The sequence below is a fragment of the Schistosoma mansoni genome, chromosome 6 (assembly GCF_000237925.1).
Source record: "Schistosoma mansoni strain Puerto Rico chromosome 6, complete genome".
NCBI lineage: Eukaryota > Metazoa > Platyhelminthes > Trematoda > Strigeidida > Schistosomatidae > Schistosoma > Schistosoma mansoni.
The window spans coordinates 15,038,736-15,066,049 of NC_031500.1; the positions used below are offsets into that span (position 1 = coordinate 15,038,736).

The 27,314-nt window shown below is 37.2% G+C and overlaps 2 protein-coding genes and 1 non-coding gene across 3 annotated transcripts in view; 1 reads left to right on the forward strand and 2 right to left on the reverse strand.

Annotated features, from left to right (window-relative positions):
* The window catches only part of Smp_147010 (putative zinc finger protein), a gene marked incomplete at both ends in the record, with an annotated part of 34,176 nt that extends 18,586 nt beyond the window's left edge, over positions 1 to 15,590 (forward strand). Inside the window, 5 exons of the mRNA XM_018798379.1 lie at positions 12,327 to 12,567; positions 12,748 to 13,118; positions 13,401 to 13,661; positions 13,770 to 13,906; positions 15,423 to 15,590. Of these exons, the coding sequence (XP_018653326.1) occupies positions 12,327 to 12,567; positions 12,748 to 13,118; positions 13,401 to 13,661; positions 13,770 to 13,906; positions 15,423 to 15,590 (1,178 nt within the window). The remainder of the gene's footprint in view (positions 1 to 12,326; positions 12,568 to 12,747; positions 13,119 to 13,400; positions 13,662 to 13,769; positions 13,907 to 15,422) is intronic.
* A 5,218-nt stretch (positions 15,591 to 20,808) lies between these two features.
* Positions 20,809 to 20,882, reverse strand: Smp_tRNA_00161_Pseudo_TTG.1.1. The gene has a single exon. It is a non-coding gene (tRNA).
* Positions 20,883 to 24,311: 3,429 nt separating this feature from the next.
* Positions 24,312 to 26,000, reverse strand: Smp_046360 (putative zinc finger protein; the record flags this gene model as incomplete). The annotated part of the gene is made up of 1 exon (XM_018798380.1): positions 24,312 to 26,000. The coding sequence occupies one exon, from the start codon at positions 25,998 to 26,000 to the stop codon at positions 24,312 to 24,314; it is 1,689 nt and encodes a 562-aa protein (XP_018653327.1).
* Between the last annotated feature and the right edge of the window lie 1,314 nt (positions 26,001 to 27,314).

Genomic DNA, 27,314 nt, shown 5'->3' on the forward strand with positions numbered 1-27,314 from the left:
ATTTTCACTTTTTTTGAGCAGAGGATATTACCATCGTATATCATACCATCTTCAGCAAATACTCGGATGAACCTAGGTAACACAGTTTACCATGTCTGCCGATCAATTGTTAGTCATTACCTGTGTGCGTACACGATCCGGCGCTCACGTGATTTGAACCCAGGGCCTGCCAGTCTCACGCCAGAGCACTTAACCGATAGACCATTGAGCCGGTCGGAATCCAACGGTGTTAATGTCTAACTTCAATCAATCCACGATGTTTGAGCAACCGTTCATCAATTGTCTTCAGTGAGTTGATATCTCACAACAGACGTGGTTTGAACTCCACTGGTCACTGCTTCTCGCTAGAACTCCTGGATTTGGCCGTCCAGTGCTTCCACGTTTTCCATGGTGGTCTAGCTTCAATTGACTCACGCTTTCAACTATAAAAATAGATTATTCCTATTGAATGTCTTACATCAATTCGGCGCCCAAATATTGTGAAACTATTCTCTCTAATTTAAACGACAGTTCTTATATTTAATTAAATGTGATTCAATTATCAGGTATGAATTAGTGTACAAGGCTTTTAGTCATACTTTTGTGTAAGTGAAGCCTATCAGGCTACCAAGATTGAAGTACATATGTGTTCTGATAATAATCATGTGCTCACTAATGACTGGCTTTGTTGGGGTGATCCAGAAAATTTCTCGCAATAGACAAGAAAGGCTCAAGAAGCATTTTATGCAATCAGCGTTTGATTAGAAGTTTTGCTAGAAACATCATGAGGCTGAAAAGTCACATGTAGAGTTTTTGATTGGCTGATTACTATGTATGGTAGCATTCCAGAATTTTCAGAAAAACCCTATATTTTCTGTACATGAATGAACCTTTGGAGTAAAGTGCTTCTCGTATATTTTGCACCTTTTCTCTCTTGTTTAAGTCTCTGAGTAGATTTAGCTTAGGGGTTACGAGACTAGCTTAGGATCCGAGTATAGCTTTCAATTAACAAGACTTATCAGGATTCATGATGGATTTCCTGAATTTCTAGTGAGAAGCTGTGACCAGTAGAGTCCAATCCATGTCCGGTATGAGACAGTTATACACCTCAGAAAATGAATGAAGGGTTGAGCAAAATCATGGATCGATTGAAGTTTGATATTAACACCTTTGGATGCCGGCCCAGTGGTCTTGTGGTTAAGCGCTCTCACATGAGACCGAAGGTCCTGAGTTCGAGACACTTTGGTTGGGGATCGTGGGTGTACATTGTTGAGGAGCTATATACTGTGACGAAAGATCGTCCAGTGCCTTCAAGATTCTGATGCGGGTCTGGCTTAGATAGACTGGTGAATTCAACTGTTGAAAAACTATAATTCACGTATATATTGGTTTGTTGAATCATCTCATTCGTGCTTAAGAATGTAATTTATCGGTCAATGGGGTAAATTTTAATTTTAATTCATACTGAGCAAACTAGTAGCTGTCTGGAATCAGTAGCTAAGTGGATTACGCGATAGCATTTGAAGCGAACGGTAATGTGTTTGAATTTTGGAGTAAACATCAACTCTGGGATTAAGAAACATCCAGCCGACGAGTCCCAATGCGGAAGAAACATACGTCCTGGATTCCACTGCTAGTCGCCATCCATGTCTGCTTAAAATGCTTTAAAAATGGCAATATTTTGCATGTTGTATTTTCGCACAATAATATCTATCTTTAATCTGTCGATTTGTCGCATGCAGACTAGTGCAGATAATCGGTCAATAGTTTGAAGAATTGAAAAACCGATGGAACTTTGTGCAAAATACAACACTGATTTATCTATCCCCCCTTGCCTACTCAGTTGGATTGGGATAAGTAAACCTGACTGGGAAATAAGTGTGTTGAGTTAAACCAACAGTTGTTTATCTCTATGAGACAAAATACTATAAATCAATACTAGTTAACTGAATTGTAGCCGATACATGATTGAAAGTTTGTCTGATTAAATTAATGGATGAATTATTTAGTTTTTACTGCGAAAAGAAAAATCTCCAAAAGACTAGACGGCGTGCTTGAGTATCTGGGTTACCTGTTCCTACCATCTAGATATTTCAACAAGTTATCTGCGTTTTGTTTGTTTCAACAGATCATTATGTCAATTGATCGCATAACCTACTCAGTTAGGAAAGAGTACAATCAGAGACATTGTGGTTGCTGGTTATATACATCGAAAAGAATCTACATTATTCAAATGTTGGCAATCACTCAATATTTATCGTCAGGATCGACCAAGAAATGAGAAACGGAAAGTTGTTGAAATATTTTGAGCTGAGAATTCTATATTGTACCAAAGCTATAATACTGAATAAGGCTAATAATAATAATAATAATAATAATATTGATATTCGTGTGCTAATTGGTTATTAACTTCAAGATGTAAGTCATAGGGGTTTTAGTAGGAAGCCATGAGCGGTAGAGTTCGACCATATCGGGGTGAGACTAATATCATCTAATCGTTGCAGTGGTTAGTGGTTTCGCGATGCTATAAATTGAGTAAAGAGTGAATTGTATTCCATTGGTTGTGAACTCAGTGGTCTGAAAGTCAGACATACGTTATGGGACCTTAAGATCCTGAGCTCGATCACTGTTGATATTGTAGACGATGAAACAACTACTGAGTGATTCTTCATTCGCAATCGTTATCCAACTAAAGTTTCTACAAAATTCCTATATCAGTTTACGATGGTCAAACCACAGACTAATGTTCTAAATCTTGAGACGATCGAAGTTGACCACTCGACATATCTTGAAAATTAGTGGCTGACAAAATCTAAGAATATGTGAAATAAACAATCTCGAATTTCTCAAGGTCACTACATCTGTTGAGCATCCTAGACGTCTGTTCATCTGTCAGTCAACAACCAGATATATTAAGTAACAATTATGTCTGTATTCCTCTACAGTTGTTAACCATCTTAGAATATAGAAGAGATTCGTAAGAATCAAGTATTTCACTATAAATGACTTCTCAGGATTACTCATGTTTGGAGGAAATGTCAAGTTAGGAATGTTGGTGTTAGTAGTGGTATGTTGAAGTGGTAAACTGATCAAGGACGCTTTAAAATCTCATTGACTTGTGTGATTGGAACACGTTTGTGCAGAATTAATTACTGTCTACTCATACATTCAATCTTAGTGAGCATAGAATTTGAATCAAAACTCATGATGATTGGATCAAGGGATTAGATCGAAATGATTGTCTCATGGACTGCACTATGGACATTATATACATACTTCCAAACTGGGATCTGCGAAACAATCAGAATTCGTGCTTGGAGATTTTGACGATCGAATCTACCGTTGTCGATCTCCAGTGTCGTGTCACATTCATTTATCATGATTATTTGAATTTTACATGGAACCCTATACCACACAAATCACTGTTCCATCCTACTTATTCCTTTTCATCACTGTTGATACTATTTCTCTCCCTATACTTCTCAAGTGTTTCATTTTCTGACATTGTCCTAACCAAAGGAGACAGATTTGTTGATTCTTATCCATCCTCCAATTCATTTTATCAACTGTCTCATTCTTATACTCACCTCCCATTATCTCTCATTAACTTTCGTCATTTCCAGTGACTTTCAATAATTCAGTGTGATACTCAAATGCTTCACATTTGTTTGTTGCATGCATTTTGTTGTTTTCAATGACCGATTTGAAAGCTCATTGTTTTCACAAAGTGACAACCGATCAATAGAATTGATTTGTTGAACTGACTAAAGAATATGTGCAAGAAAATAGAAGTCAGGAATCAGTGAGAAATATTATTAGATTACATGTGTGTGTATTTCACTTTTCATTGCTGCTGTTGCTTTTATCCACCCAGTTTATTATTTGAGCTCACAGAACAGAGTGATTGCAGTTAGAGAACCATGATGTCAGCGAATACTGAATATCTGGTTTGTCTTCAGAGGTGCGTTCCAAAGAACTCACTAAACCATTGACCTTTTATTATTTTATTTTATTTGAACACATAAATATTGGTACAAGGGAGCACCAGATATATATGCGCCACACAAAACAATGAGAATGGGAAGAGAAAAAGAGGCTGAGGTGCATATAAGAAAAAAGAAGAGAAGAAAAATACAAGAACAATAACAATCACAGATTAATGTATGTTAGCGTAATAATAAGAATAATAGTAGGGGAAACAGAAATGTATAACCAGAAGAACTCTTTCAGGTAAGAAAGTTATAACCACTCTTTATGAGGAAAGTGTTATATCCCCCGGTGAATTACGAATGGTAACTCTAAGGACTATTTATCGACCAATGTATTATGCCTATTTCCTATTGTACAATTATTACGTAACTGAACTATTCATATTCGTATTTCTCTTATCATTAGCTTTATTTTAACCTTTGACTTATTATCATACGATTCTTGAGTTATAATCAGCTTATTGATTACTTTGGTTTGTATAGAAACCCAGTGTGTTTGTAAATAATGATTCTTATTGCCGAGGCTGTTATTTGTGTTCTGCACTTAACTGGCTGGGCTAGGCAGAAAGCAGGGCCGATACGCACTCAAGACTGCTCGTACGATTTCAAGTATCATTTGCGTCCGATCAGTAAAATCTACTCCTTCTCTAACTGCACATTCATATATAAATTACGAGTCTATGCGATATAACAGAAAGTAAAAGAAGGTTACAGCAGGATCGCCACTGGCTTCTATTCTGAGCCATATCTGATAACGTCTCTAGCCACTATGTAGCACCATTTCTCGGACTCCAGCCAGGGAGTCGTGGAGTACCAACAGAAGCTAGCCCTTTGTAGCTTTCTTTCATACCACGACACCATGTCATACACTGACCGCCCCTCCGTTTTTTCCAACCAGTCCCAGAGTCGGCAAATAATGTACGACGTGGAATTCTCTGGGACGACATTCGTAGAACATGTCCAAGTCACCAAAGTCGGTGTTTCAAGATAGTGACACTAATTGGATTATTGTGTCTGTGCCCGAATACACGATACCGAACTTCTAGATTACTAACATGGTGTTGCCACTGGATGTCAGTAATCCTTCGGAGACAACGATGATCGAACACAGAGTGACGTCTAACATCCTCAACTCGGAGAGGCCAGGTTTCACAAGCATAGAGCAAAACTGCTCTCACCGACGCGTTGTGGACCCGAACTGTTACAGTCAGACGAATATCACGAAGGCGCCAAAGGTTGCCCATATAGGCATAAGCCTCCTTGATATCATTCGCATACTCAAGGTCGAGAAGTCGTTCTCCAGGCAACAGATCCACACCGGTATTACTTACATCCGTCGGAGCTGTCTCAAGAATGTCATCGATGGCAAAGTTGAAGAGGAATGGTGAGATTGTGCAACCTTGCCTAACCCCACTGCTTGAATGGAACAAGGGAGAAAGGTGGTTGTATGTCCTCACTCTGACTGAAGTGTTTGTATATAGGGCCTTTAAGATGTTAATAAACTTCTCAGGCACACCCTTCTTCAATAGACAATCCCAGAGGACAGTCCTGTCCAATGAATCGAAGGCAGCCCTGACATCAAGAAACACTACGATTGTTGGCCTGTATGACGGTGTTCTAACATTTGGCGGAGGGTGAAGATATAATCAATGCATCCTCGACCAGAACGAAAACCAGCCTGCTCCTCGCGAGTCAATCTTTCTCGGGTTTTAAGCAACCTACGAAGTATGAGAGAAGACAGTAGTTTGGACGCAATCGGAAGTCGACTTATCCCCCGATAGTTGTTACAGGAACAACGTGAACCCTTTTTAAAGATAGGGACGACTATCGACTCATTCCATGACGTTGAAACACTCTCTAGCTCACAGACCTTTCTAAACAACTCAGTCAATTCCTTAGTCAGAAAGTCACCACCATCTTTAAAAAGAGCCGGAGGTAAGTCATCTGGGCCCGGTGATTTGTGGTGTTTTAATAGTTGGAGTTCCTTGCGGACTTCCGCCTCGTTTGGTGGAGCAGTCTTCATCAGTCATGGAGGGCAGGACAATTTGATCGATGTTGCCGGAACAGCAGGCCAGTTCAATTGCCCTTCAAAGAACTCTGCCCATCGTCCAAGACGTTGATAGATGTTAGTGATCGGCATCCCGACATCCTCACAGATTGTTTCGCTAACACCAGACTTCTTGCTGCCAGTGACTTGGATGAGTTGAAAGAGCTTCTGGCAGTTACCAGATGCAGCTGTTGCTTCCAGCTCATTAGCACACTCCGACCACCAGGCTTCTCAGTCCTTTCGAAAGCTTTGCCCAGTTTCATTGCGTAACAGCCATCATTTGTGGTCAAACTCACGGTGACCCGGAGTAGACGGACGGGCTTTGACCAGTTGTAAGGAGCCAGATGAAACCCAGTGCTTATGAGCCGGACGTTTCGCGAAGCCGCAAGCGGTTTTACTCGCCATTTTCATGACGTCATGCAGTTGCAACCAATGCTCATCTATACTTCTCAGTGGGATGGTAGCTAGCCTAGAAGCTAGCTCGGTTCGACACTCACTTGCAACAGAAGTTGCAACCAATTTACGGACATCGTTCTTTTTGGGACGATGAATTTGTTGGTCACTGAAACGTAAGGTAAGATTAACACAAACAAGGGCATAATCGGAGTCCAGATAGGTACTCTGAAAGGAGCGGTAGTTTTGCACACAACCATGCCAGCAGTAGCTGATCGCAATGCGATCAATCTGAGTCCAGGCTTGAGATGCAGAGGGAGGACACCAGGCTGCACATTAGCGATGAATGTCTTGGTAGTTAGTGCTGACCAGAAACAGGTTGTAGTCTGTGCACAGTTGCAGTAGAAGGTTTCTGTCCCGACCAACAAGTCCCCATCGGCCATCTAGACGACTCTCTTCTGTGCCTAGACGCCCGACCTGCGCATTCAAGTCTCCGGCTGATACTACAATATCTGTCGAAAGCAATTTCTGGAGAAGAACAGTTAACTGGTGGTAAAACTCATCTTTGATCGCATCCGGGCTGCAAACAGTCGGGGCATAGGTGGAGATGACAAAAAGGCATCGTTTCTCACACAGATTTCTCCTCACTTTGATGGAGTTTCCTAATTTAACAGCACATAACCGACTGTTAATGGGGATCCGATCGATTAGCGCTGCCTCGGCTCTAACGCTTAGTGCGACACTAACGCCGGCAAAACCGGACGAAGATGCCACAGGGTCCCCGGATGAATGCACGTAAAACAAGCCTTTTGAAGCAATAGATGGAGAGCGAACTTGTAGTACTTCACTAGAGTCTTGAATACGGGTCTCGAATATACAACAAGCGACAACATTAAGACTTTCTAAAGACATAGCCAGCCGTATATGTTGTCCGATCTGCATTAATGTGCGAACGTTGAAGTAAGACAGTTTGAATGGTGTACGTGGTTTCAGAAAGACTGGTTCAGTATACGTATTCGGTGGAAGCATTCACTTTCGACCAGACACTCACTGGAGATCGCTTAGATAGAACAGGGTTTGCATCATGGACGAGCTGCTGCATAAGTTGAAAAATGGGATTACATGAAGTAGGAATAGAGGAAGATAAGTGACGTAGTATAATAAAAAAAATGATAATGCTAGTAATAATACTAAAAGTGAGTGTTATCAAATGAATGAGAAATGTATGAATTCTAATTCGAGCGAGCATAGTATTCCATGAAGTAATTGTCATCTCATAAGATTTGTGTGAAGGCTGTAGTACTGCCCAAGTGCCCAGACAGAAGCAGGTGGTTTACTCAGGGGGCCACACCCCGAGCCTTTGACCTAAAGGTCTGACCCACAAGGGAGTGCAGCATCGTGAGGAAATGCAGTCCCATGGTAGCCGGTGACCAACAATAGGTTCATACTCCATTCGTTCCATCAGGATCCTGGAGCCCATGTGCACCATTGGTTTGGAATCAGGGTATTTCAACTCCGCTAGCTGAACTTACCGTGTCCACCGGCCCGGTTAAAACGCCAGGTATTCGCTTTTCGTCCTCTCAATTTCGTAGACAACAGTAATGCCACGAGAAGGTAGTGAGTAGGACTTCCCTGGCAGTAGTTGTATACTCATGGCCTTGTGAGAGCATTTCGAGAAAGAGAGCTGACTCTCTCCACTTTCGGCCGTATCAGGGCACTTGGGGGCAAAGTTCGAACAAACATACCACGAAGTCTGTTGGTGCTTGGTTCAATCCATAACGAAGTCATATGGTCTCAGTATTGAAAAGACTAATACCAGATAGAAACGATTATCCAGTGCTTCTTGCTTCTCAATGGTTGACTCGTTTAACTTATTCGGTGATTACTTTAATCATCTTCATATTGATGATTGATTGAATGACTTGTCATGTCAAGTGCGGTTCGGACTAACTGTCGAAGACTTCGTAGATTGATAATGGATTGGTTTTGTCACTTCTAGCCTTATGTCAACTGATTATTACATTTCCAGAGTCTTTCATCGAGATGGATGGTTATAATTCATGTATAACAGGTGTCTCACCCCCTACAGCAATGAAGATTTTCTGTTTCATCAATATTCTTGTAGAAATCACTTATTTTCTGAGCCTGACATCAGTACTGGTCACTCGAAATGCTTCACCATACGTATTTAATACTTTGTAGTAATTAGTGGTCAGATAAAGGTTATCTGCTCATGTCTTCGATTTCAAGTCCTATGTTTCATAGCTATAAAGTAGACCGGAAAAGTTGTTGCGTTGTATACTCTTCCTTTGGTTAATAAACGAACGTCTCGTTTACGTCAGACGTGACAGGAGTTAACAATATCATTTTAATGAATAGACGATTATTTAGCCTGTCTTATGTGGAGCATGTTTACAAAAACTGAATTAATCTTTTTCAATCCTTGCCACGATCGTGTCAAATGCCAACCAACCGACCCCAATGAATCTTTCAAGATAACTGAAGCAGTTGATTTTGGAGACAGTAAATCAATTGAAAAGAATTTGAGCATTCGCTAACTGATGTGTATGAGGCAAGTATGTTATGCATACCTAGCTACCAATTACTCAAGCGTGTCATCCCTACTATTATACGAGTACGTTTGAAATATCGATAACACAAATCCATTAATCCATCGTGTATTGGTTGTTTGAATTTTCTCATTGACGTTTAGGACTTCAATTGACCAGTCTCTTATTAGCACATATGCATCCTGTGAGAATTACCTCGATATTGCCTTAAGTCACAAACCCTATAAACAGAGATGGATCGAAACGCGCTTCCTGGATTACACTGTTAACCACCGTCCATTACAGCTAATAAATTCACAAAGTTTCTGGATGTTTGTCTGAACAACATATAGAAGCGTCGCCGTCCTGGGTAAAGGGTTTTGAGTTAATATTAACCTATGGTTGAAGACAAACATTTCCTTATCTGCATTCAAGTCCGTTCATCTATACACGGGGAAATTTTCCTACAATTTGCAACCTCATGTTTGTTTTAATGATGACATTGCACGTTTACTAGTAACTGTCACTTAGATATCAACCAATTTCTAACATGGATATGCACTAATATAATTCAGAAGGGGTTTTTGTGGATATTTTAATATTTTACTAGTTGAAATCATGAGTCAATTGAAGCTAGAACACCATGGAAAACCTGAAAGCATTGGACGGCCGTTTCGTCCTATTATGAGACTCCTTAGCAGTGCACATCCACGATCCCGCACCCGTGAGATTCGAACCCAGGACCTACCGGCTCATTGGTCTATCGGTTAAGTGCTCCAGCGCAAAGCTGGTAGATCCTGGGTTCGAATCTCGTGGATGTGCACTGTTGAGGAGTCTCATAATAGGACGAAACGGCCGTCCAGTACTAATATAATTACTTGAATTTTCCTTTCATAATTTTACAGCCATTCATAATTCATCTAATGAAATCGATAAACAATAAAAATTACAGAACTATCAAGGATATCCTATAAGCTATAAGCCATAGAACAAATCCCAACACAACGTCAAATTTCTTTAGATGGGATGAATAATTGTTGGAACTCAACGAGAAATAACACAAGTTTTCTATAACTCTCTTAATAGTTCATAAGTGACTTATATAAATAGATATACATATATATCAGACGAAAAAAAATTCGCTAAAAATTTCCTTCAGGTTTAATAATCATAACAGACATACAAGTCATTTATTTAGTTATGGCGATATGTAGTTTTAGTTAAGTTCCATCCCCATATGTCAGGGGTTAGAAACAAAGACTGATTATTAGACGAGGTAACGTGAAAATTTAGTTAAAAAGGTTCGCCATTACTCGAGGCTGATTTTTTTCATTGAGACATTGTGTTAATGAAATACTTTGTTTTGTCCTAATTTTTCATTGGTTAAGGTACCCCAATGGTTATTGAGAGAACCATATAGAGAGACACGTAGCGGTTGGTGTGTCTAGTTATGTGTGTATATTTACGACAATAAAAGCCTTGAGAGAGAAAGAGAGAGAAAGGAGGGACCACGTACAATGAATTTAGTCTTATCCAAGATGGCCCCCTCATTTTATTTGTCTCTTGTTCACTAGTTGTTTTCATGTCTGTAATAAATACGCCTGGAAATAAAATTACAGGCTCCGCGGCCTAAGTGCGGTCATAAAGCTCAGGTTAGTGAAGTAAGAGACCACGCTCTGTGATTGGTTAAAATTAGCTAACTTAACATAAACCAATCAGAACGATAAACTGCGAACTGCAGTTCGATTTACCGACCTTGGTTTTTCTTTCGCCCTTTGTAAATTAGCTGTCACTAAAATTATAAAGAGGGTAGAGATTAGAAGGAGAATTATTTGGACCCCTCATTTATATTTTGGGCGTGGACAGATTTACATACCCATTGACAGAGAAAACTAATCTGCCTTATCGCCCCGCGTGGGTGATAGATGATAACACTAAATAAATGTTCGACTACTAAACGGGTTAGATACCCTCACATGAAACCAATGATTGTCGATTTTCTATTTTGGATTTAACTGTTATTTTTTTGTAACTATCTCTATTTCAAATATCCTATAACTCGGATTACTGATTACCATTTGGAGTTTCACTAAATATACATCAAAATATATCTGTGGATATTTTAAATCAAAATCATAATCATGCTACATCGACCTACTCTCATGCCTCCATCAATGAGATCATCCTCAAAATTCAACTTATCTACTAATTCACAACATTCATCTCAATCTATTAAAATAGAAAGTCCTGAATTGATTCAACTTCTTGACTGTGATGATGATGAAATAGTTATTGTGGAACCTACAGATCCAGATGAAGATCGTATGAAACAGGAAGATACAACATGTGAAGATGTATTAAAGAAAGAACAAGAAGATTATACGGAAGAAGATTACAATGAGAATGATGAAGATATGAATTCAAATGAATCTCATATGAAAAGTGAATCTCACATCCCAGTGTCGAATATTAAATTGGATGAACCCACTGGAAATGAAACTGCAGTCACCGTACCCACAGATTCAGTTAAACCTATTGGAATTTTACCTCTGAATGATGCCATTCAGAATTTACTAACATGTATACCACATGGTGCTGCCACCATACAAAATGTTCCACTTCAACCTATACTGTCGAGTAAAATGAATGGATCGGAGAGTGTGCAAATGCCGAATGTTGTTTCCAATACATTGCCTACATTGTGGCTTCATTCTCCTGTTGTGAATTCAACAGGAATGAGTATGCCTAGTGTGAATAGTGTGACAGATTTGACGAGTAATATTGTACAGAATACTGCGAATGCACTGAATCCACTTGTTGCTGCTGTGCTTGTGAATTGTGCCACAGTGAACATGATAAGTCAGTTAGCTGGATCAATGTGTACTCCGATCGTGAACAGCGGTGTGATGGATGGTAATGTCAATGGTAGTAATGTGAACAATAATAATAACCACACTAGTATTAATGGTAGTGTTAGTAGTGGTAATGTTGGTGTTGGTGTTAATGTCGGTGTCAGTGGAATCAACACTGTAACAATTCCTACAGCATCACTACTTCCTAATTTGTTATCTGCTATTCCGTTATCTACGTATATATCGGGATTAGGACTGAATACATCTGGAGGTATAATTACTTCACCAAACAATTTGTGTGATGTTGGTGTTGCCAATACAGTTGTCTCGTCTGCTGCGACTCTTAATAATACTAATAATATTAGTGGTATACTTGTGACACCATCGAATGTTGAGAATATTACAGTTTCTTTATCATCAGACCGAAGTTCTAGTCAAGCTGAGTACTTAAATATATCTAATGATAAAAACACTCAGCGTCCTATTGGTCGTGTAAAACGCTTCAAATGCCCTGTAGTTAATTGCGAAATGTCATTTTACAGTAGATTCAATCAAATGGAACATATACGTACACATACTGGTGAGCGTCCATTCACCTGTCCAGAACCGCATTGCAATTCAACATTTAAACGTAGACGTGATCTTCGTGATCATTGGAGTATGCATCTCTTAGATTGCCCACCTTCAGCTACATTGACTGAAGAAGAATTCAATAAAGCATTGAAAGAAGCTGATGAAAAATATAACGCAATGTATAAGTGGGAAACGCTTGATGTTAACTGTTCAGTAAATAAAGATAATATTACTTGTAGTAATAATAATAGTAATGACAAAAATAATGATGTAAATACTGTAAAATCCGAATCATCTCAATCATCCGTGGTAATTCCTGACCCCAGAGCATTGTTTAACATTAAATCTGTTAGTGCGTTGGGTAGATATCATTGCACATATCCTGGATGTGATAAATCGTATGCTAGACGACATCGCTTGAACCAACATATATCTACACATACTGGTACTGGTCCGATACCATGTGATGCACCGAATTGTAATGTGAGATATTTTTCAGAGGAGGATTTAAAAAGACATAAATTATCTCATCTTTATGCAGCTGATAGAGATTCGCGGCGTCGACATGCTTGTACATATGCTGGATGTGGTAAAGCCTATTCAAAGCTGAACAAGCTCAAAGAACATTTACGATCACATACTGGTGAAAGGCCCTACGTCTGTCGTGAACCTGGTTGCGGTGCTGCATTCATCCGACTATACGGTGTTAAACGTCATGAATTAACACACGTATTCGGTCGTAAACGTGCTGAAAGACTATCTCAAATCCCTAACACTGACGCTAATAGTATGACAGAAACTAGTTTTGACATTTCTGATCCAAGGTTGGATATTCAGAACAATCCAGAAATAACTACTACTTCACCATATATCTTACCAAAGCCGGAACCAATGGAAACAAGAAATGAGATATCGATAGCACCAGCTATTACGAAAAATCGTCCTCTTCCAGCTATTGCACCAAAATCAAGTGTATCTCTTCCGATGCGTCCGATTTCTCCTATAAGTGGGAATCCAGGAATGAGACGACCACATATCTGTCCATTTAAAGAATGTGGTAAAGCATTCCCAAAACTGAATAAACTACGTGAACATATATGTCGACATACAGGTGAACGACCATTTGTGTGTGATAAATGTAAAGCATCATTTGTTCGTATGTATGATTTACGTCGTCACAGTAATATTCACCTTCGTGGTGCACAACCAAGAAGTTTATCACGTTTTCTCACAACTCCACAACAAACAAATGAAACACTTGAATCTATTATTGCAAACAGTCAAATTCCTGTCAGTACTACAACTATTACTACTACTTATGCAACTTGTACTACTAATACTATTCCCACTGTCATTACAACAGTTTCTGGAACCAACCTTCTTTCAGATACTACAAATCCCATTATCTCTACTGTTCCTGTTTCTATCAATACTCTTAAAGTTGAAGAAGAGCCAGTACTAATCAGAATGGAGGATATTACTGAACAATCAACAAATGTGCGACCATGTGATACTAATGATCAGGTAACAGATTGTATTGATAAATAATGTTACCCACAATGAATGATTTGATTATGATTTTAAAGATTATATAATGATCGGTAACATTTTTGTACAAAAAAAATTTACCCAGTATTAATTCTCTATAACAATGAAGTATAATAATGATTGTAGTGCTATTTTACAAATGCCATTCATTCATCAACCAACCAGCCAACCATCTTAATGTTCTGCAATAATTAGTATTGTCACTTTTTTTGTTTTGGTATTTCATGTGACCTTGTAATTTCATTGACTTATTTCTCATTTGATTTTATCGATTAAAATAATGTCTGATTTTCATTTCTTGCCTATCATAATGTATTGATTATTTTTCGGATTCATTATTGACAGTCATAACTGGTTTCTTGAATATATATATACATCACGATCTTGTTACTTCTTGATATCGTTTGGAATACTTTACAGTATGATAATCCAGACATTATGTAAGTGATTTTAGTCTTAAACAACTTGATATAGTTGGATTCAATTTGTAAGTTATACCATTGGAAATCAAGGAGCACTGGATAACAGTTTCGTTTTAGTATGGACACTTGGACTGCTGAAAATCTTCGGAATAGGTGTAGCCCACAAGCCAACAAAGTCCCTCCACTCAATCTTATACACAACAAGGCTGATGAGAACCTTCGGAATAGGTGTAGCCCACAAACCAACAAAGTCCCTCCACACTTGGTCAATACCCATCTACGACCCCATTAGATATAGAAGGTGTAACCTTCAAATCTTGTGACATATGTTTAAAGATTAGAATTACCAGGTTACGGTCTCGTGCTATGGTTATGACTATAGTCAATTTTTGTATAATGTTAAAATTATTCAATGCTACTTGTGTGAAATTCACAAACCCTGTACAAAGGTGGGTAGTGAATGTGTATATCCTTATGTGGTGTGGTTATTGATTTTTAGCCCTTGTTGATCTCTTATTTTCCAAGCATGTCACTCGAGTTACTTTGGTTGGATGACTCATAGTTTTATTGACCTCTAGATTGGTTTATTTGTTTGTTAAACAGATGACCTTCCTCAATGGGTGTATCGTATCTAATGTGAATTATACGTGGTCAGGACTTGGTTTTTTTTAAAAATAAAACTTATGTTTAGTGCTGTTTTGGAAACGTACACGTACAGTGAAGACATTTTGAATTCTTGATTTATCACCGGCAATCTACTACTTTGTTAATCCTCATGCCATAGTAGGATATTTTGAAGGAATGAACATCGTAAAAGTTTATAAGAAAATTGAGGGAGTGAAGTTGCGTTTCTATATGATTCGATGATTTTTAACATAAGAGGCTTTGAATCTACTATTTAACAGTTGAAGTTCGAGTCATTTGACCTGAGTGAACCACAACCCATTTATTTGTTCAGCAGTTTTGTCTACCTTAATGTTAAAAGCATCACGGTGTGTTGGAGAAAAATACTTTGAAGAACGCAACAATAAGTTCCCTTGTATAGTCTTGTTTTCAGTTTGTTGTGTAAGAGTTACATTATGAAACAAATCCCTGGCGTGGTTGGACGCAATCTACAGGAGACCCTAGATTTAGGATCAGACAAAGATTGGTCAATACGCAGTGATCAGTCAATTCTACAGAACGTCAGTTACGACCCGAATAACTCGCTTAACTACTTGTTCTCTGACGCTGAATGATTGTTTTATTTTCTAAAAACACTAGTTTGTTCGGAATCGGGAGTTGTTATTACATATTCAGCACTCATTATTGTATTGTATTTCTTTCTCTTGTTCTCACTCCTACTGTTTAAGAAACTACTTTGTTTCGTAATACAATTCGACGGCTTTGTAGTACCTATATACCTTCTGGTCGCCATTTGGCTTTACCGACCATCCGGTGACTAGGTTCGATGACTTGAGTCTGGCTCTCATTTTGCTACTAGATTTTAATCTGTAATGTAGACAAAAAAACAGGCGAATTGGGGTTTTAAGTTTGAGACCGTATAAGGGTTATTGTATCTAGGTTTTGGTAGTCCAATATTCTGTAATATTCAGTTGTTTTCTAGTTACCGTTCGTCCGTGGTACATAATATTGTAAAATTGATTTCATACAATAGATCAATTCCATAATAAGTAGTGACGTGTTCACTACCACTATAAGCAACAATGCAGGCATGTTCGGGGTGCGATTCTCTCCCTCGAAGTGCTAAATGTTACTTCAGGATTGGGTTGCATCGGCACCTGAACTAATGATAGGGAGTGAAGTAGTTGAGCGTGTTGACCGCTTCACTTATCTTGGGAGTCTCATCAGCCCTTGTGGTCTGGTGTGTGATGAAATCTCAGCACAGATACAGAAGGCTCGTCTAGCTTTCGTCAAATTCTAATCTGAATTCTTCATGTCCCTATCCTTTTTCTCTTTTCAAATTTATTTCACTGGATTATACTCCTTCAAACCCTAATCTTTCACATAATGCTTATACTCTTACTACTTCTACCACTATGGGATTTGAATCGACAACTGCATCTCTGTGCTAATGTGGTATGGCAACTCGAACTGATGTACGTAAGTACGAAGTTCTACGTTGTGACTGACTGACTGTGTTCAATCAAAATTTAATTATATCTAACCAGTCGTCAATATGAAGAAATCTAAAAAAAAAATGCATTGTTTATCAATCCTCACCATATCAAAACACTAATATATGAACGAAGAATATTCTTCTCAATAAATTTTCTTCAGATTCTACAATTATATCATATGAATAGTCCAAGAAGTGGGAAGGTTTAGGACAGGATACATCGTTTAAAATTATGGTATGCTTTAATCGGGTAAATTCCAGAATATTCATCAATGTGTCATACCTTTACTGTAACAAATTTTGATATGGTTTCTAGAACAGTCCGCAAATTCGAATCTATTGTGATATGTGCCACTGATGTTGACAGATATAAGTGGCATGTATCACCAACCGAAAGTAGGATGCCTGACGGCAGAAGGTTAAGAAGATCGAAGGAAAGAAAACGAGAACAGAGAATGATTGGTGTGGAAATGAAGGAGCAAATAAAGTATTTACTGTATGGTTCTCAGATTTTACTAAGAGATTCCGTAATTTTCTATTCAAATGCATTTTATTGTCCCCACTGGTGTTCTCGTTCACTACGCTATCAACAAACCTTAAAATTTGTGTTTAAAACTAGCTTCAATTAAAACCGAATATTGTTTCATACCCTTACATGTTCATGATTCATGAGGCTGGAAGCTTTGAGTTGATAAGCGAATAATACGATATAATTTAAGTTTCTCCATTTGAGAGACACGCGTGGAATAAGAGAACGTTGAAATACTTCAAAAGGAATAGCCTTGAGAGCGAAGAAAAGTTTTTCATGGACTAGACAAATGTATTTCAAATTATAATTAACGATGCTAGTAAATGTATTGATCAACGCGGCCAACAGACTAAATATCAATCTCTTATAATTAGTTGTACGAGGAAGCTTATTAGATTTGGAGATACTTGTTATTACACACCGATGTTATTTAAAGGAGCACTGTAATCGAGAAAACACTAGATAGTTGTTGTAGGCTAGATCGGGATTTCTCAGCCATACTTCCTCATTACTCTGAACTTGGTCAATATGAGTACATTCAGGTATCGTTCTGGATGGAACCTATATGGTTGGTTAGTTGAAATCCAGTGGTTCAATTCGGGTTCATTTTTAGTGTTGAGAAACAATTACTTAATGCCATTTAGATTTAACTGTTATCTTAGCAACCAATTTTAGAAGTTTCAGCCACCAAATTCCATTCTGTGCACCTAACCTGAATATCCTGAGCTTAATTTTTCGTTAGGTCATATGTGTACACTTATCAGGGTCCCTGAACCTTAACGAAAGGGTTGTCCAGTCTGTCCCGTTTTTTTGAAGGGGTAACTACTCGACATCATTTCAGGATGAAAACCATGTTACTTCAGGTTCTATTCTAAGGATATTAATAATACTCATTCATATGAATGACTTTCTGATAATTGCGGTTCTTTCTGTCAACATTAGGAATATATAAATTTAACTGGTCATAAATACCCTAACCATTAAAAAACTATCGACTTTTATTAAATTATTCAATTCAGTGGTTAACATCCATTAGTTCAACCAAAAGTATCTCCACGATCAGTTGGCATATAGCTGCTATAACTTTTGAGAGTGATGTAAAATGTCTAGGTTTATTGTCTACCTAAAATTACTTTGAAGTTATAATTATTCGCCAGTTAGAAAACACATTGTAATGTCATTCATTTGCGAATAGGCGTTTTAAGGTACTTTATATTTTACATAGAATCCTACTTAGTGTCTTTACGGTTAAGTCATCTAACTTTCAGCCACTAAGTCCCTGATTCTAACTCTACTCCACTTACTTTGGTAAAGCAACTCATACCCATACACCTGGTTAGTAAGTTCGTTTAATTTCGTTTATAATTTAAGTGGCTATATTCACATGTTGACTAAAATGTAAAGTTTTAGTTCACTCTGAATGTGAAAACTGTGGTTCCTCCTAGTTTAGGACTATTCAGCTGTGGAATCCCACCAGTGATGGAACTGTACTCCAGTTTCTTGAGAAGAATGGTTTCTCTTAGAGAATATGACCTCTTTGATGTACACTGTCAGTAACTTAATGATTCGTATTCTGATGATTTATCTTTAGTCAAATAGCTTAAAAACTAGGGTCATAAGATTTATGGGAAAATGTGTTTTTAGTTACAAGCAAGTTTTGAAACAACCAAGCAAAAGATTGAAGCTGAAATTCAAAGACCCGAAAAAAGTAGTCAGTTTCAGGATAAGGAAATAACCGTACATTTTTAAATACTATGTTAATTGCTCAAGTGTATATAAGTTGGGATTTTTACAAACGTGGTTAGCATCTTTTTTTGCGAGTTGGTTTTCTACGGGATGGGGTCGCTAACCCCATGCCCAACCCTCCTCCTTTATCCGGGCTTGGGACCGGTAGTAGCCCCCGGAGGAACTACAGGCGGAGTTTTTATAAACATATTTACAAGTATATTAACTTAAGATCATTAACCCAAAACTCAACTGTCAACATCGCAAATTTTAGTCAATCCATAGTATAATTTGATGACCATCTACTATCACTGGTCATATTCATTTCAATCTGGACAAGGATACACTTCACCATTCACAATTGATCAGATATATTAGTTCGTGAAGAGAACTATTCTCCTCAACCCAATAACTAGGTTTCTTTCAATACTAGATACATGTTATGTATTTCTACCAGTTAATATATTATTATTCTTAAATGTAGAAATGTCCACACTTTGATTCATCTTTACTTTTTACTTACCCTTACCTACGCCTGTTACTCGTGGAGAAGCATATGCCGCACATCAGCACTCCCCATCCAACCCTGTCCTGAGCAATCCTTTCCACTTCTTGACAGTTAACATTCATCCTTTTCATAACTGCTTCTATTCCCCGGCGTAATGTGTTCTTTGGCCTTCCTCTTTTCCGCTTCCCTTCAGGATTCCAAGTTAGGGATTGCCTTGTAATGCACGTTGGTGATTTCCTTAATGTATGTCCTATCCACTTTCAACGTCTTTTCCTAATTTCCTCTTGAGCTGGAAGCTGGTTTGTCCTCTCCCATAAAACGCTGTTGCTGATAGTATCCGGCAAATAGATGTTGAGTATTTTGCGTAGACAACTGTTTATAAATACTTGTACCTTCTTCACGATGGATGTAGTAGTTCTCCACGTTTCAGCTCCGTACAGTAGAACTGACTGTCTTGACGTTCGTAATGAAGATTGTCACTTTGAAATTAGTTGACAGTTGTTTTGAGTTCCATATGTTCTTCACTTGTAGAAATGCTGCCCTTGCTTTGTCAATCCTCGCCTTTACATCTGCAGCCGATCCTCCTTGTTTATCAATGATGCCTCCCATGTACGTGAATGTTTCCATCTCTTCCAGAGTTTCACCATCAAGTGTGATTGGGTTGGTGTTCTCCGTATTGTATTTGAGAATCTTGCTTTTACCTTTGTGTATGTTGAGGCCTATTGATTCAGAGACTGCTACTACATTTGTTCGTGTGTATGAAATAGGAGGGCCAGGTCATCTGCGAAGTCCAAATCATCTAATTGATTCTGAGATGTCCATTGTATTCCGTGCTTCCCCTCAGATCTCGAAGTCTTCATAATCCAGTCAATCACCAGAAGTTGATTCAGCTTACATATCTATAATTTGCTTGATCCTACTGAATTCAAATACAAAGAAAATTTTTAAATGGAATATCCTAAAAGCAGAATTATTTTATTTAAATGATCTTTATTTAATCTAATAAATTCATAGTATGGTTAAAGTTCTTCCTAATGTGAGTAGTGGTCTCACAAAATGGTTAAATTTCTATTTCTTGTCACGAGACAATCTAATTTTATAGTTCATAGTAGGCATTGATTGATCTTAGACAATTATGAAAATCGTGGAAACACTGGACAACTGTTTCTTTCTAGTATGAGACCCCTCGCCAACGCGCATTCATTTCATATGCCAAACAAATATAAGCTAAACAGATGATCCAGATTTACACAGATGTTTGTCATGTATGGTAAATAAGTTAAATTAGTATGTCTTTCTTGATTATCCGATTTTTAAACTGTAAACTCTTGTCCTTAACATATTTAATTTTATACCTAACTTTCTGGATTATGAAGAATAACTCATCTTTACATTTCAGTGTTTTTAAGTTATTATGATTACCCTCTCATCATTATTCTCAGAATGAAGTATAACGATGAAGAAGAGTATGTTTTATAAGCAAAGATGGATAGTGGCTAGCAGTGGAATCCAGGACGCGCGTTTCGTCCAGCCTATGGGACTCATCAGCTGGATGTACCTGCATCTCAGGTTGATGTTCATTCTGGGACTCGAACCTAGTACCATTCGCTTCAAACGCCATCGCTTTATCCACTTAGCTGCATATATGCCTATAAGAGACTTATCAATTGCAATCGTAAACATCAATGGGAAGATTCAAATAAACAATACCAAATAAATCTAAGAGTATGTTTTGTCTAAAGAAAAATTTCTCACTTTTTCTATTTAAAACTAGGAGGAATTACGGAGAATCGAGTTAACAGAGATGAAGTAGACAATTCCATAGTGAAGTAACAATAAGGAAAATAGGAACTAGATGAAAACAGTATGAGTTTAGCTTTATGAATTTCGATTTTAAGGGATCAATTAAGAATTTTTTGATTATGAACTTTGGATATTGAGGACTGTCTTTTTTAACGTAAATGCTAGAAAAAAAACCCAGGTGTTTTGAACTTCCTATGTATTGACTCTAACCGCCTAGAACCAAACAAAATGTACTGCAATACTGAATTATTTGGTGTTGTTGGCCATATTGAAATGGAAATTGATCAGTACTAAAGACTAGATAACGTGACATTGGTTATTATCCAGTGATCAGTGAGTGTCATTTATTCCCTCTAGTATGTTATTCTCCTGTGTTTCAAGGTTTCATCAGCCACTCAAAAAGCAAATACCAACCATGTGATCGTAATAATCATTCCACTCTCCCAAAATTGATTTGTTTGTGAAGGGATTATCAGAGCTAAAAGAACGTTTGAATTTCCACCAGATTCGAGACAACTTGCTTCCATAGAGGTGAATTTCTAGCTAGTAACTTAGTCATTGAAATAAGATTGACTCAACCGCTGAACCACGTAATAAGCCATATTGAAAGCTTTTTTGCTCTCCATTATAACGTTAGATACCACCTAGTATGAGTTACAATCTCGGTCACTACATTATTTGGTACACCTACAAGTATATCACTCGTATACAATACAATCGTACTTGTGACACACTGACTAATTCAATGCTGTCAATCATATGCAGGTCTTTAGTTGTCCGATATCTGACTCCAGTAAAATCATATGCTGATTTTTATCGTGATATATATGCCACCAACCCTCGTATACAACTATCGACCTATTTGCATTAGAGAATAATGAGCTAAAATAAGCCAAATACGTAAATGAAATTCGAATACGTGTATTTCATACACTCGTTGATCCAGACAGACAATCAGAGAAACAAAGTGAAGGAAGCAAAGCAAAACGAATTCACGCTCAGAGGAGAAGGCGAGTTTGTCAACTCGTTTTAATCAAGCGTGAATCAATATTTATATTCACAAAAAAACATGTTACAGACACGTGATGAATGGGGTAAGCAACTAATAAACATACGATCATATGAAAACAGTCAGGTTCAATAAGCGAATAGTCAACAAGGTCAAAAGGTGGCTTGAGAAGAATGAATAAATTGGTCTGTCCGGAAGCTAGAATAACCTATGCATACCAGCCACTATAAGTCAACAATATTAAAATTCTTTATGAACATATCTATCCACTCAAATTTCACATACCATTTTCTGTAGATCAACCAATTATAACCAGTAACAAACAAATAAACAAACTTTTAACTGATTGACCATTAAAAGTGAGATAATTTATTGGGAATTAGCCCTAAATGTCCTGGCACAGGTGAGGGAGGGAAGGGTCCTGTTATATCCTAGCGAAGACATAAGTACAGGTAACTTCCGGGACCTATTAGTGGAAGATTATCCTATATATATATATATATATATATATATATATATATATATTCAGTGGTCTATTGGTCAAGTGCTCTGACGCGAAGCTGGTAGGTCCTGGGTTCGAATCTCGCGAGGTGGGATCGTGGATGCGCACTACTGAGGAGTCCCACTATAGGACAAAATGGGTGTCCAATGCTTCCAGGTTTTTCCTGGTGGTCTAGCTACAACTGACTCATGATTTCAAGTATATATATATATTCATCTTACTATAAGCTTCACCTTGATCTATGAATTATTGTTATGCAATTTACTGTCCCTATATTACATTCAGTTTATTGATTATTGTCTCCCACGTTCACAGTCACATTTTGGTTTGATCTTGTACAAGCATTATTTTCTACTTTATGGTGTGATGCCGTCTGTCTGTCTGGTATATAAACAGAGTATGCTTGAAATAATTGATTCGCATAACAGAAGCTGTAATTGGTGTTCTGGATTCAATTGGAAGGACTAGGCGGACAAGAACCAATAAGGACGCTAGACTGCTCATACCAGTCAAACGTCATTGTTTTGGCACAGTGTTAAGATTAGACAAGTTGTATTCCGATTGGTGATTAAGTTACGTGTTAAAAAGCTGGACATAAAAGCATAACGAATTGGAAACGGTCCTATCTTATAAAGTCATAACAGGTCCGCCCTGCCTCTCGAGATGTTTCCATATGGTCTCGCGTATACCACTACAAGGAGAGTCCAAATTATTGCTTTCTCATGACGGGGTAGCTGTTTATTAAATTACGTAAACGAAAAGGGAACGCTCGGCAATTAAGCTGAGTTGAGTAGTACGGAGGATTCACTTAGAGGAGTTGGGAAACCGAGATTTCAAACCAATGTTGCACATGGACTCTAGGATCCTAAAGGAACAAATGGTGTACAAAATATAGTTGGTCAACGGTCACCATGAGACTGCATCTTCTAACGTTGTTCCACTGGCTTGTTGATTAGACCCATAAGTCAAAGGCTCGAGGAGTGGCCCTCTGAGAAGACCATCTATTTCGGCTTGGGCAACCGTACAGTACCTTATCTCACACACAAACTCAATGATTTCTGTGGCACATACTTATTTGGGTGTCATTTTGTACCAATATTTATGTCTTTAAATAATAATAATAATAGTAGAGGGGGGTTTTGTGGAGATTTTAGTAATTTTATATAGTTGAGATCATGAGTCAATTGAAGCTAGAACACTATGGAAAACCTGGAAGCACTGGACGGTCGTTTCGTCTTATTGTGGAACTTTTCAGCAGTGCGCATCCGCGATCCCAACTCGCGAGATTCGAACCCAGGACCTATCAGTCTCGCGCGCGAACACTTAACCCCTACACCACTAAACCAGCCAGCATCCAACAGTGTTAATGTCTAACTTCAACGATCCTACGAAATTGAGCAACCATTCACCAATGTCTTCAGTGAGTTAATATCTCTATAGCAGACCTGGTAGAACTCCACTGGTTACTACTTCTCACTACAACTCCAGACAATACCTCATGAATCCAGTCACTATTGAGTATATGATCATTATCAGAAGGGGGGTTTTGTAGAGATTTTAGTAATTTTATATAGTTCAGATCATGAGTTAAATAAACAAGAAAACAAAGAGAAGAAAGGAACAACGAATATCAAACAAGAAAAGGAGAAAAACCCATGAATATATTCTAAACGTATTATGCATTGATATGTTCAGTAATGAAAATGAAAGAAAGCATATTCGAAGCTTATTGTTTAAAATGAATGAATGTCAAGTTAAGTCAATTTAATTATGTTGATTTGAATAGAATAAATGAGCTGATATATTATTCGTCATATTAATATTTGTATTATTTAAAAGAGGATGTTGTAATTGTGATTGAATTCGTTGTTGAGATTGCTGCTGCTGTTGTTGTTGATGATGAAGATGCTGAAGTTGATGATGTTGAAGTTGTTGTTTATTTGATAAAATGGATTGTGGAAATGGATAATGAATTGGTTGAATAACTGGTATAGTTACTGTAACTGGTATTGGTGGTACATTATTATTATTACTATTATTATTAGTAGTAGCAGAAGTATTGCTCGAATCAAATTGTTGATTACTAGATGATGATGATGAAGAACATGTCACATTAATTGATTTATCTATACTACTTAAATGTATTCTTCTATGTGCATATAAATAACTTTTACTAGTAAAACTTTTTTCACATCCTGAATAATCACATACATATGGACGTTCACCTAAATGTACATTCATATGTTCAGTTAAACTACGTGAATATAAAAATGTTTTACCACAACCATCATGTATACAATGATATTGACGACGTTGATTTTTATCTAAATGTACACGTTTATGTGCAAATAAATTACAACGTCTAGCAAAACGATGTGTACATCCTGGATAATCACATAGAAATGGTCTTTCACCAGTATGTATACGTATATGTTCTATAAGACATTCACGTGTAACAAATACTTTATTACATCCTGGTAATGTACATGAATAACGTTCACGTAATTGTTTTGGTTCATGTAATTGTATATGTGTTTTTAATAATGTTTCATTAGAAAATGTTAAATTACAATTAGGATATGTACATATATAGGGTTTATCAATTGCATGACTTTGTTTATGATAAATAAGACTTGTTCGACTAAAAAATACTTTACCACAACCACGATAAGTACATGGATGACGTTTTAAATAATCTACTGTAGCTATACGTGATAAATTAGATTGTGATGAATGATTTTGTTGGTATGGATATTGATCATTGATTGAATTACTTATAAAGTTATTAGCATTTTGTGTAGAATAGTCATTCTTATTATCATTATTGTTAGTAGTATCTGTACGATCAATGCTTAACTCTAATGGATATCCCATTTCTGATTCTTCTTTAATCTTCATTATTTCTGAAAGAGTATTACAATTTTCTGAAGAATTTGTAAATAAAGAAATTGTTGATGATATAGAAGGAGAAGAAGATGAAACAGTTATAGTACTAGGATGAGGAGGATGAAGTGGAGAGGTAAATATATCTTGATTATTCGGTTGTAAAATAGGCATTTGATCAGGTGATAGAGCATTTAGATGATCTAATTCCATTTGTACTTTTTTTTGTAATTTTGATTGATCTTGTATATGAATAAGTCGTTCATTTTGTGGAAAAATTGATGAATTACTATTACTGTATGTAGTTTGTACATCATTCTTCATATCTTCTTGATCATTTTTTTGACTATCTGCAATTTTTGAAGTAATGATAGCCATTTCAAAGAATCGACATGATAATTGATTTAATAATTCAGCAACTGCAGCATTGACTAATCCAGCAGCAATGAAAGGTAATCGAATAGATGAAGTATGTATTATGTAATCATTATCAATATCGTTGGAAATGAATGTTGAATCATTATTGTTGCCATTTGAAATATCCGGATTCCCTTGAGGATAAGGGGTCATTCTTTTTTTTTTTGGATAATTCTAGCAGTTCATAAAAATCAATCACTTGTTCTATCGTTTGTATCAATAGTTAGGTTCATATAATTGTTGATGGTGTTGGGGTATTTTTATGCAGACAGTGAAATATTGTATTATATCTATTGATTTATTTTCTATGGTCCATTTTATTGACGTTGACCAATCAATTTAAAGGCAGTCTGTTATATGTTAGTTTATTGATGGTTGATGCCTGGGTGTGTTGAATGGTCGGTGTTTGTTTTGGTTGTGTCTAACCTATATCCATAAGTCTTGGGGCTAGAAGTTTTTTTTAGACCAAACACTAATCGGACTAACTGAACCGCCAACCAACCAACCAAACAACTAACCAACCAACCAACCAGTAAAACTGAACAACCACTAATATATACATATGCACATGAATATGAAACACATACATACATACATACATACAAGCAAATTAAAGACAACAACGATAAAGTGGCATGAGAAAAGAAAAACCAGCAGAGGAAATTTGTTTTCCAGTCTAACTTCATACTATCGTCATCTAGCTCACATGATTCTCCACTCTATAAAATAAGAAACTTGTAGATAGACTAAAGGATTTGTTATTATCACTATGATTAGAATTGTCGTTATACAATTTTTTTTCTCTGTTATAAGTTGGTTCGTTTTGCCTAAGCAATTGAATCAGTTTTTGACTGACACTATAGTGGAATTGACTCCCTATAATAATTGACCAAGATCAATACATGATTGTAACGTGATTTCCACAATTCTCTTATAGTAACTAATAGTCATGTACACACTAGTGACAAACTTCAAGAGGAAATCCCTGGAATTTTAGTGAGAAACTGTGACCAGTGGAGTCCAACCAATTCGGGTATAAGACAGTTATCCGCCACAGGTCATGAAAGGTGGTCACACAATACGTGGATTGATTGAAGTTAGGCAATAGTACTGTTGGGTACCGGGTTACTGGTCTAGAGGTTGAACGTTCGTACACGAGATCAAAGGTTCTGGATTTGGTCAAGTCGTGGATTCACTCTACGAAGGAGTCCTATAATAGGACAAACAATTATCCAATGTTTACTGTTTAGTAATTATTATTAATAAAGACTACAGATAACATTAATGAGACGTACCCTTTTTTCATACGACTTATTATGCATATCTATCTGTCAAACAAAAGATTTGCAGAATTAGACGATTCTTAACAGTGAGAGTAACGTCTACCTTCTCTGTGTAGAATAAGGTTATCGACATTTGGTTACTAGTCAAGAATACGTTACAAATCAGTAGTTGAGTTATTGTCTG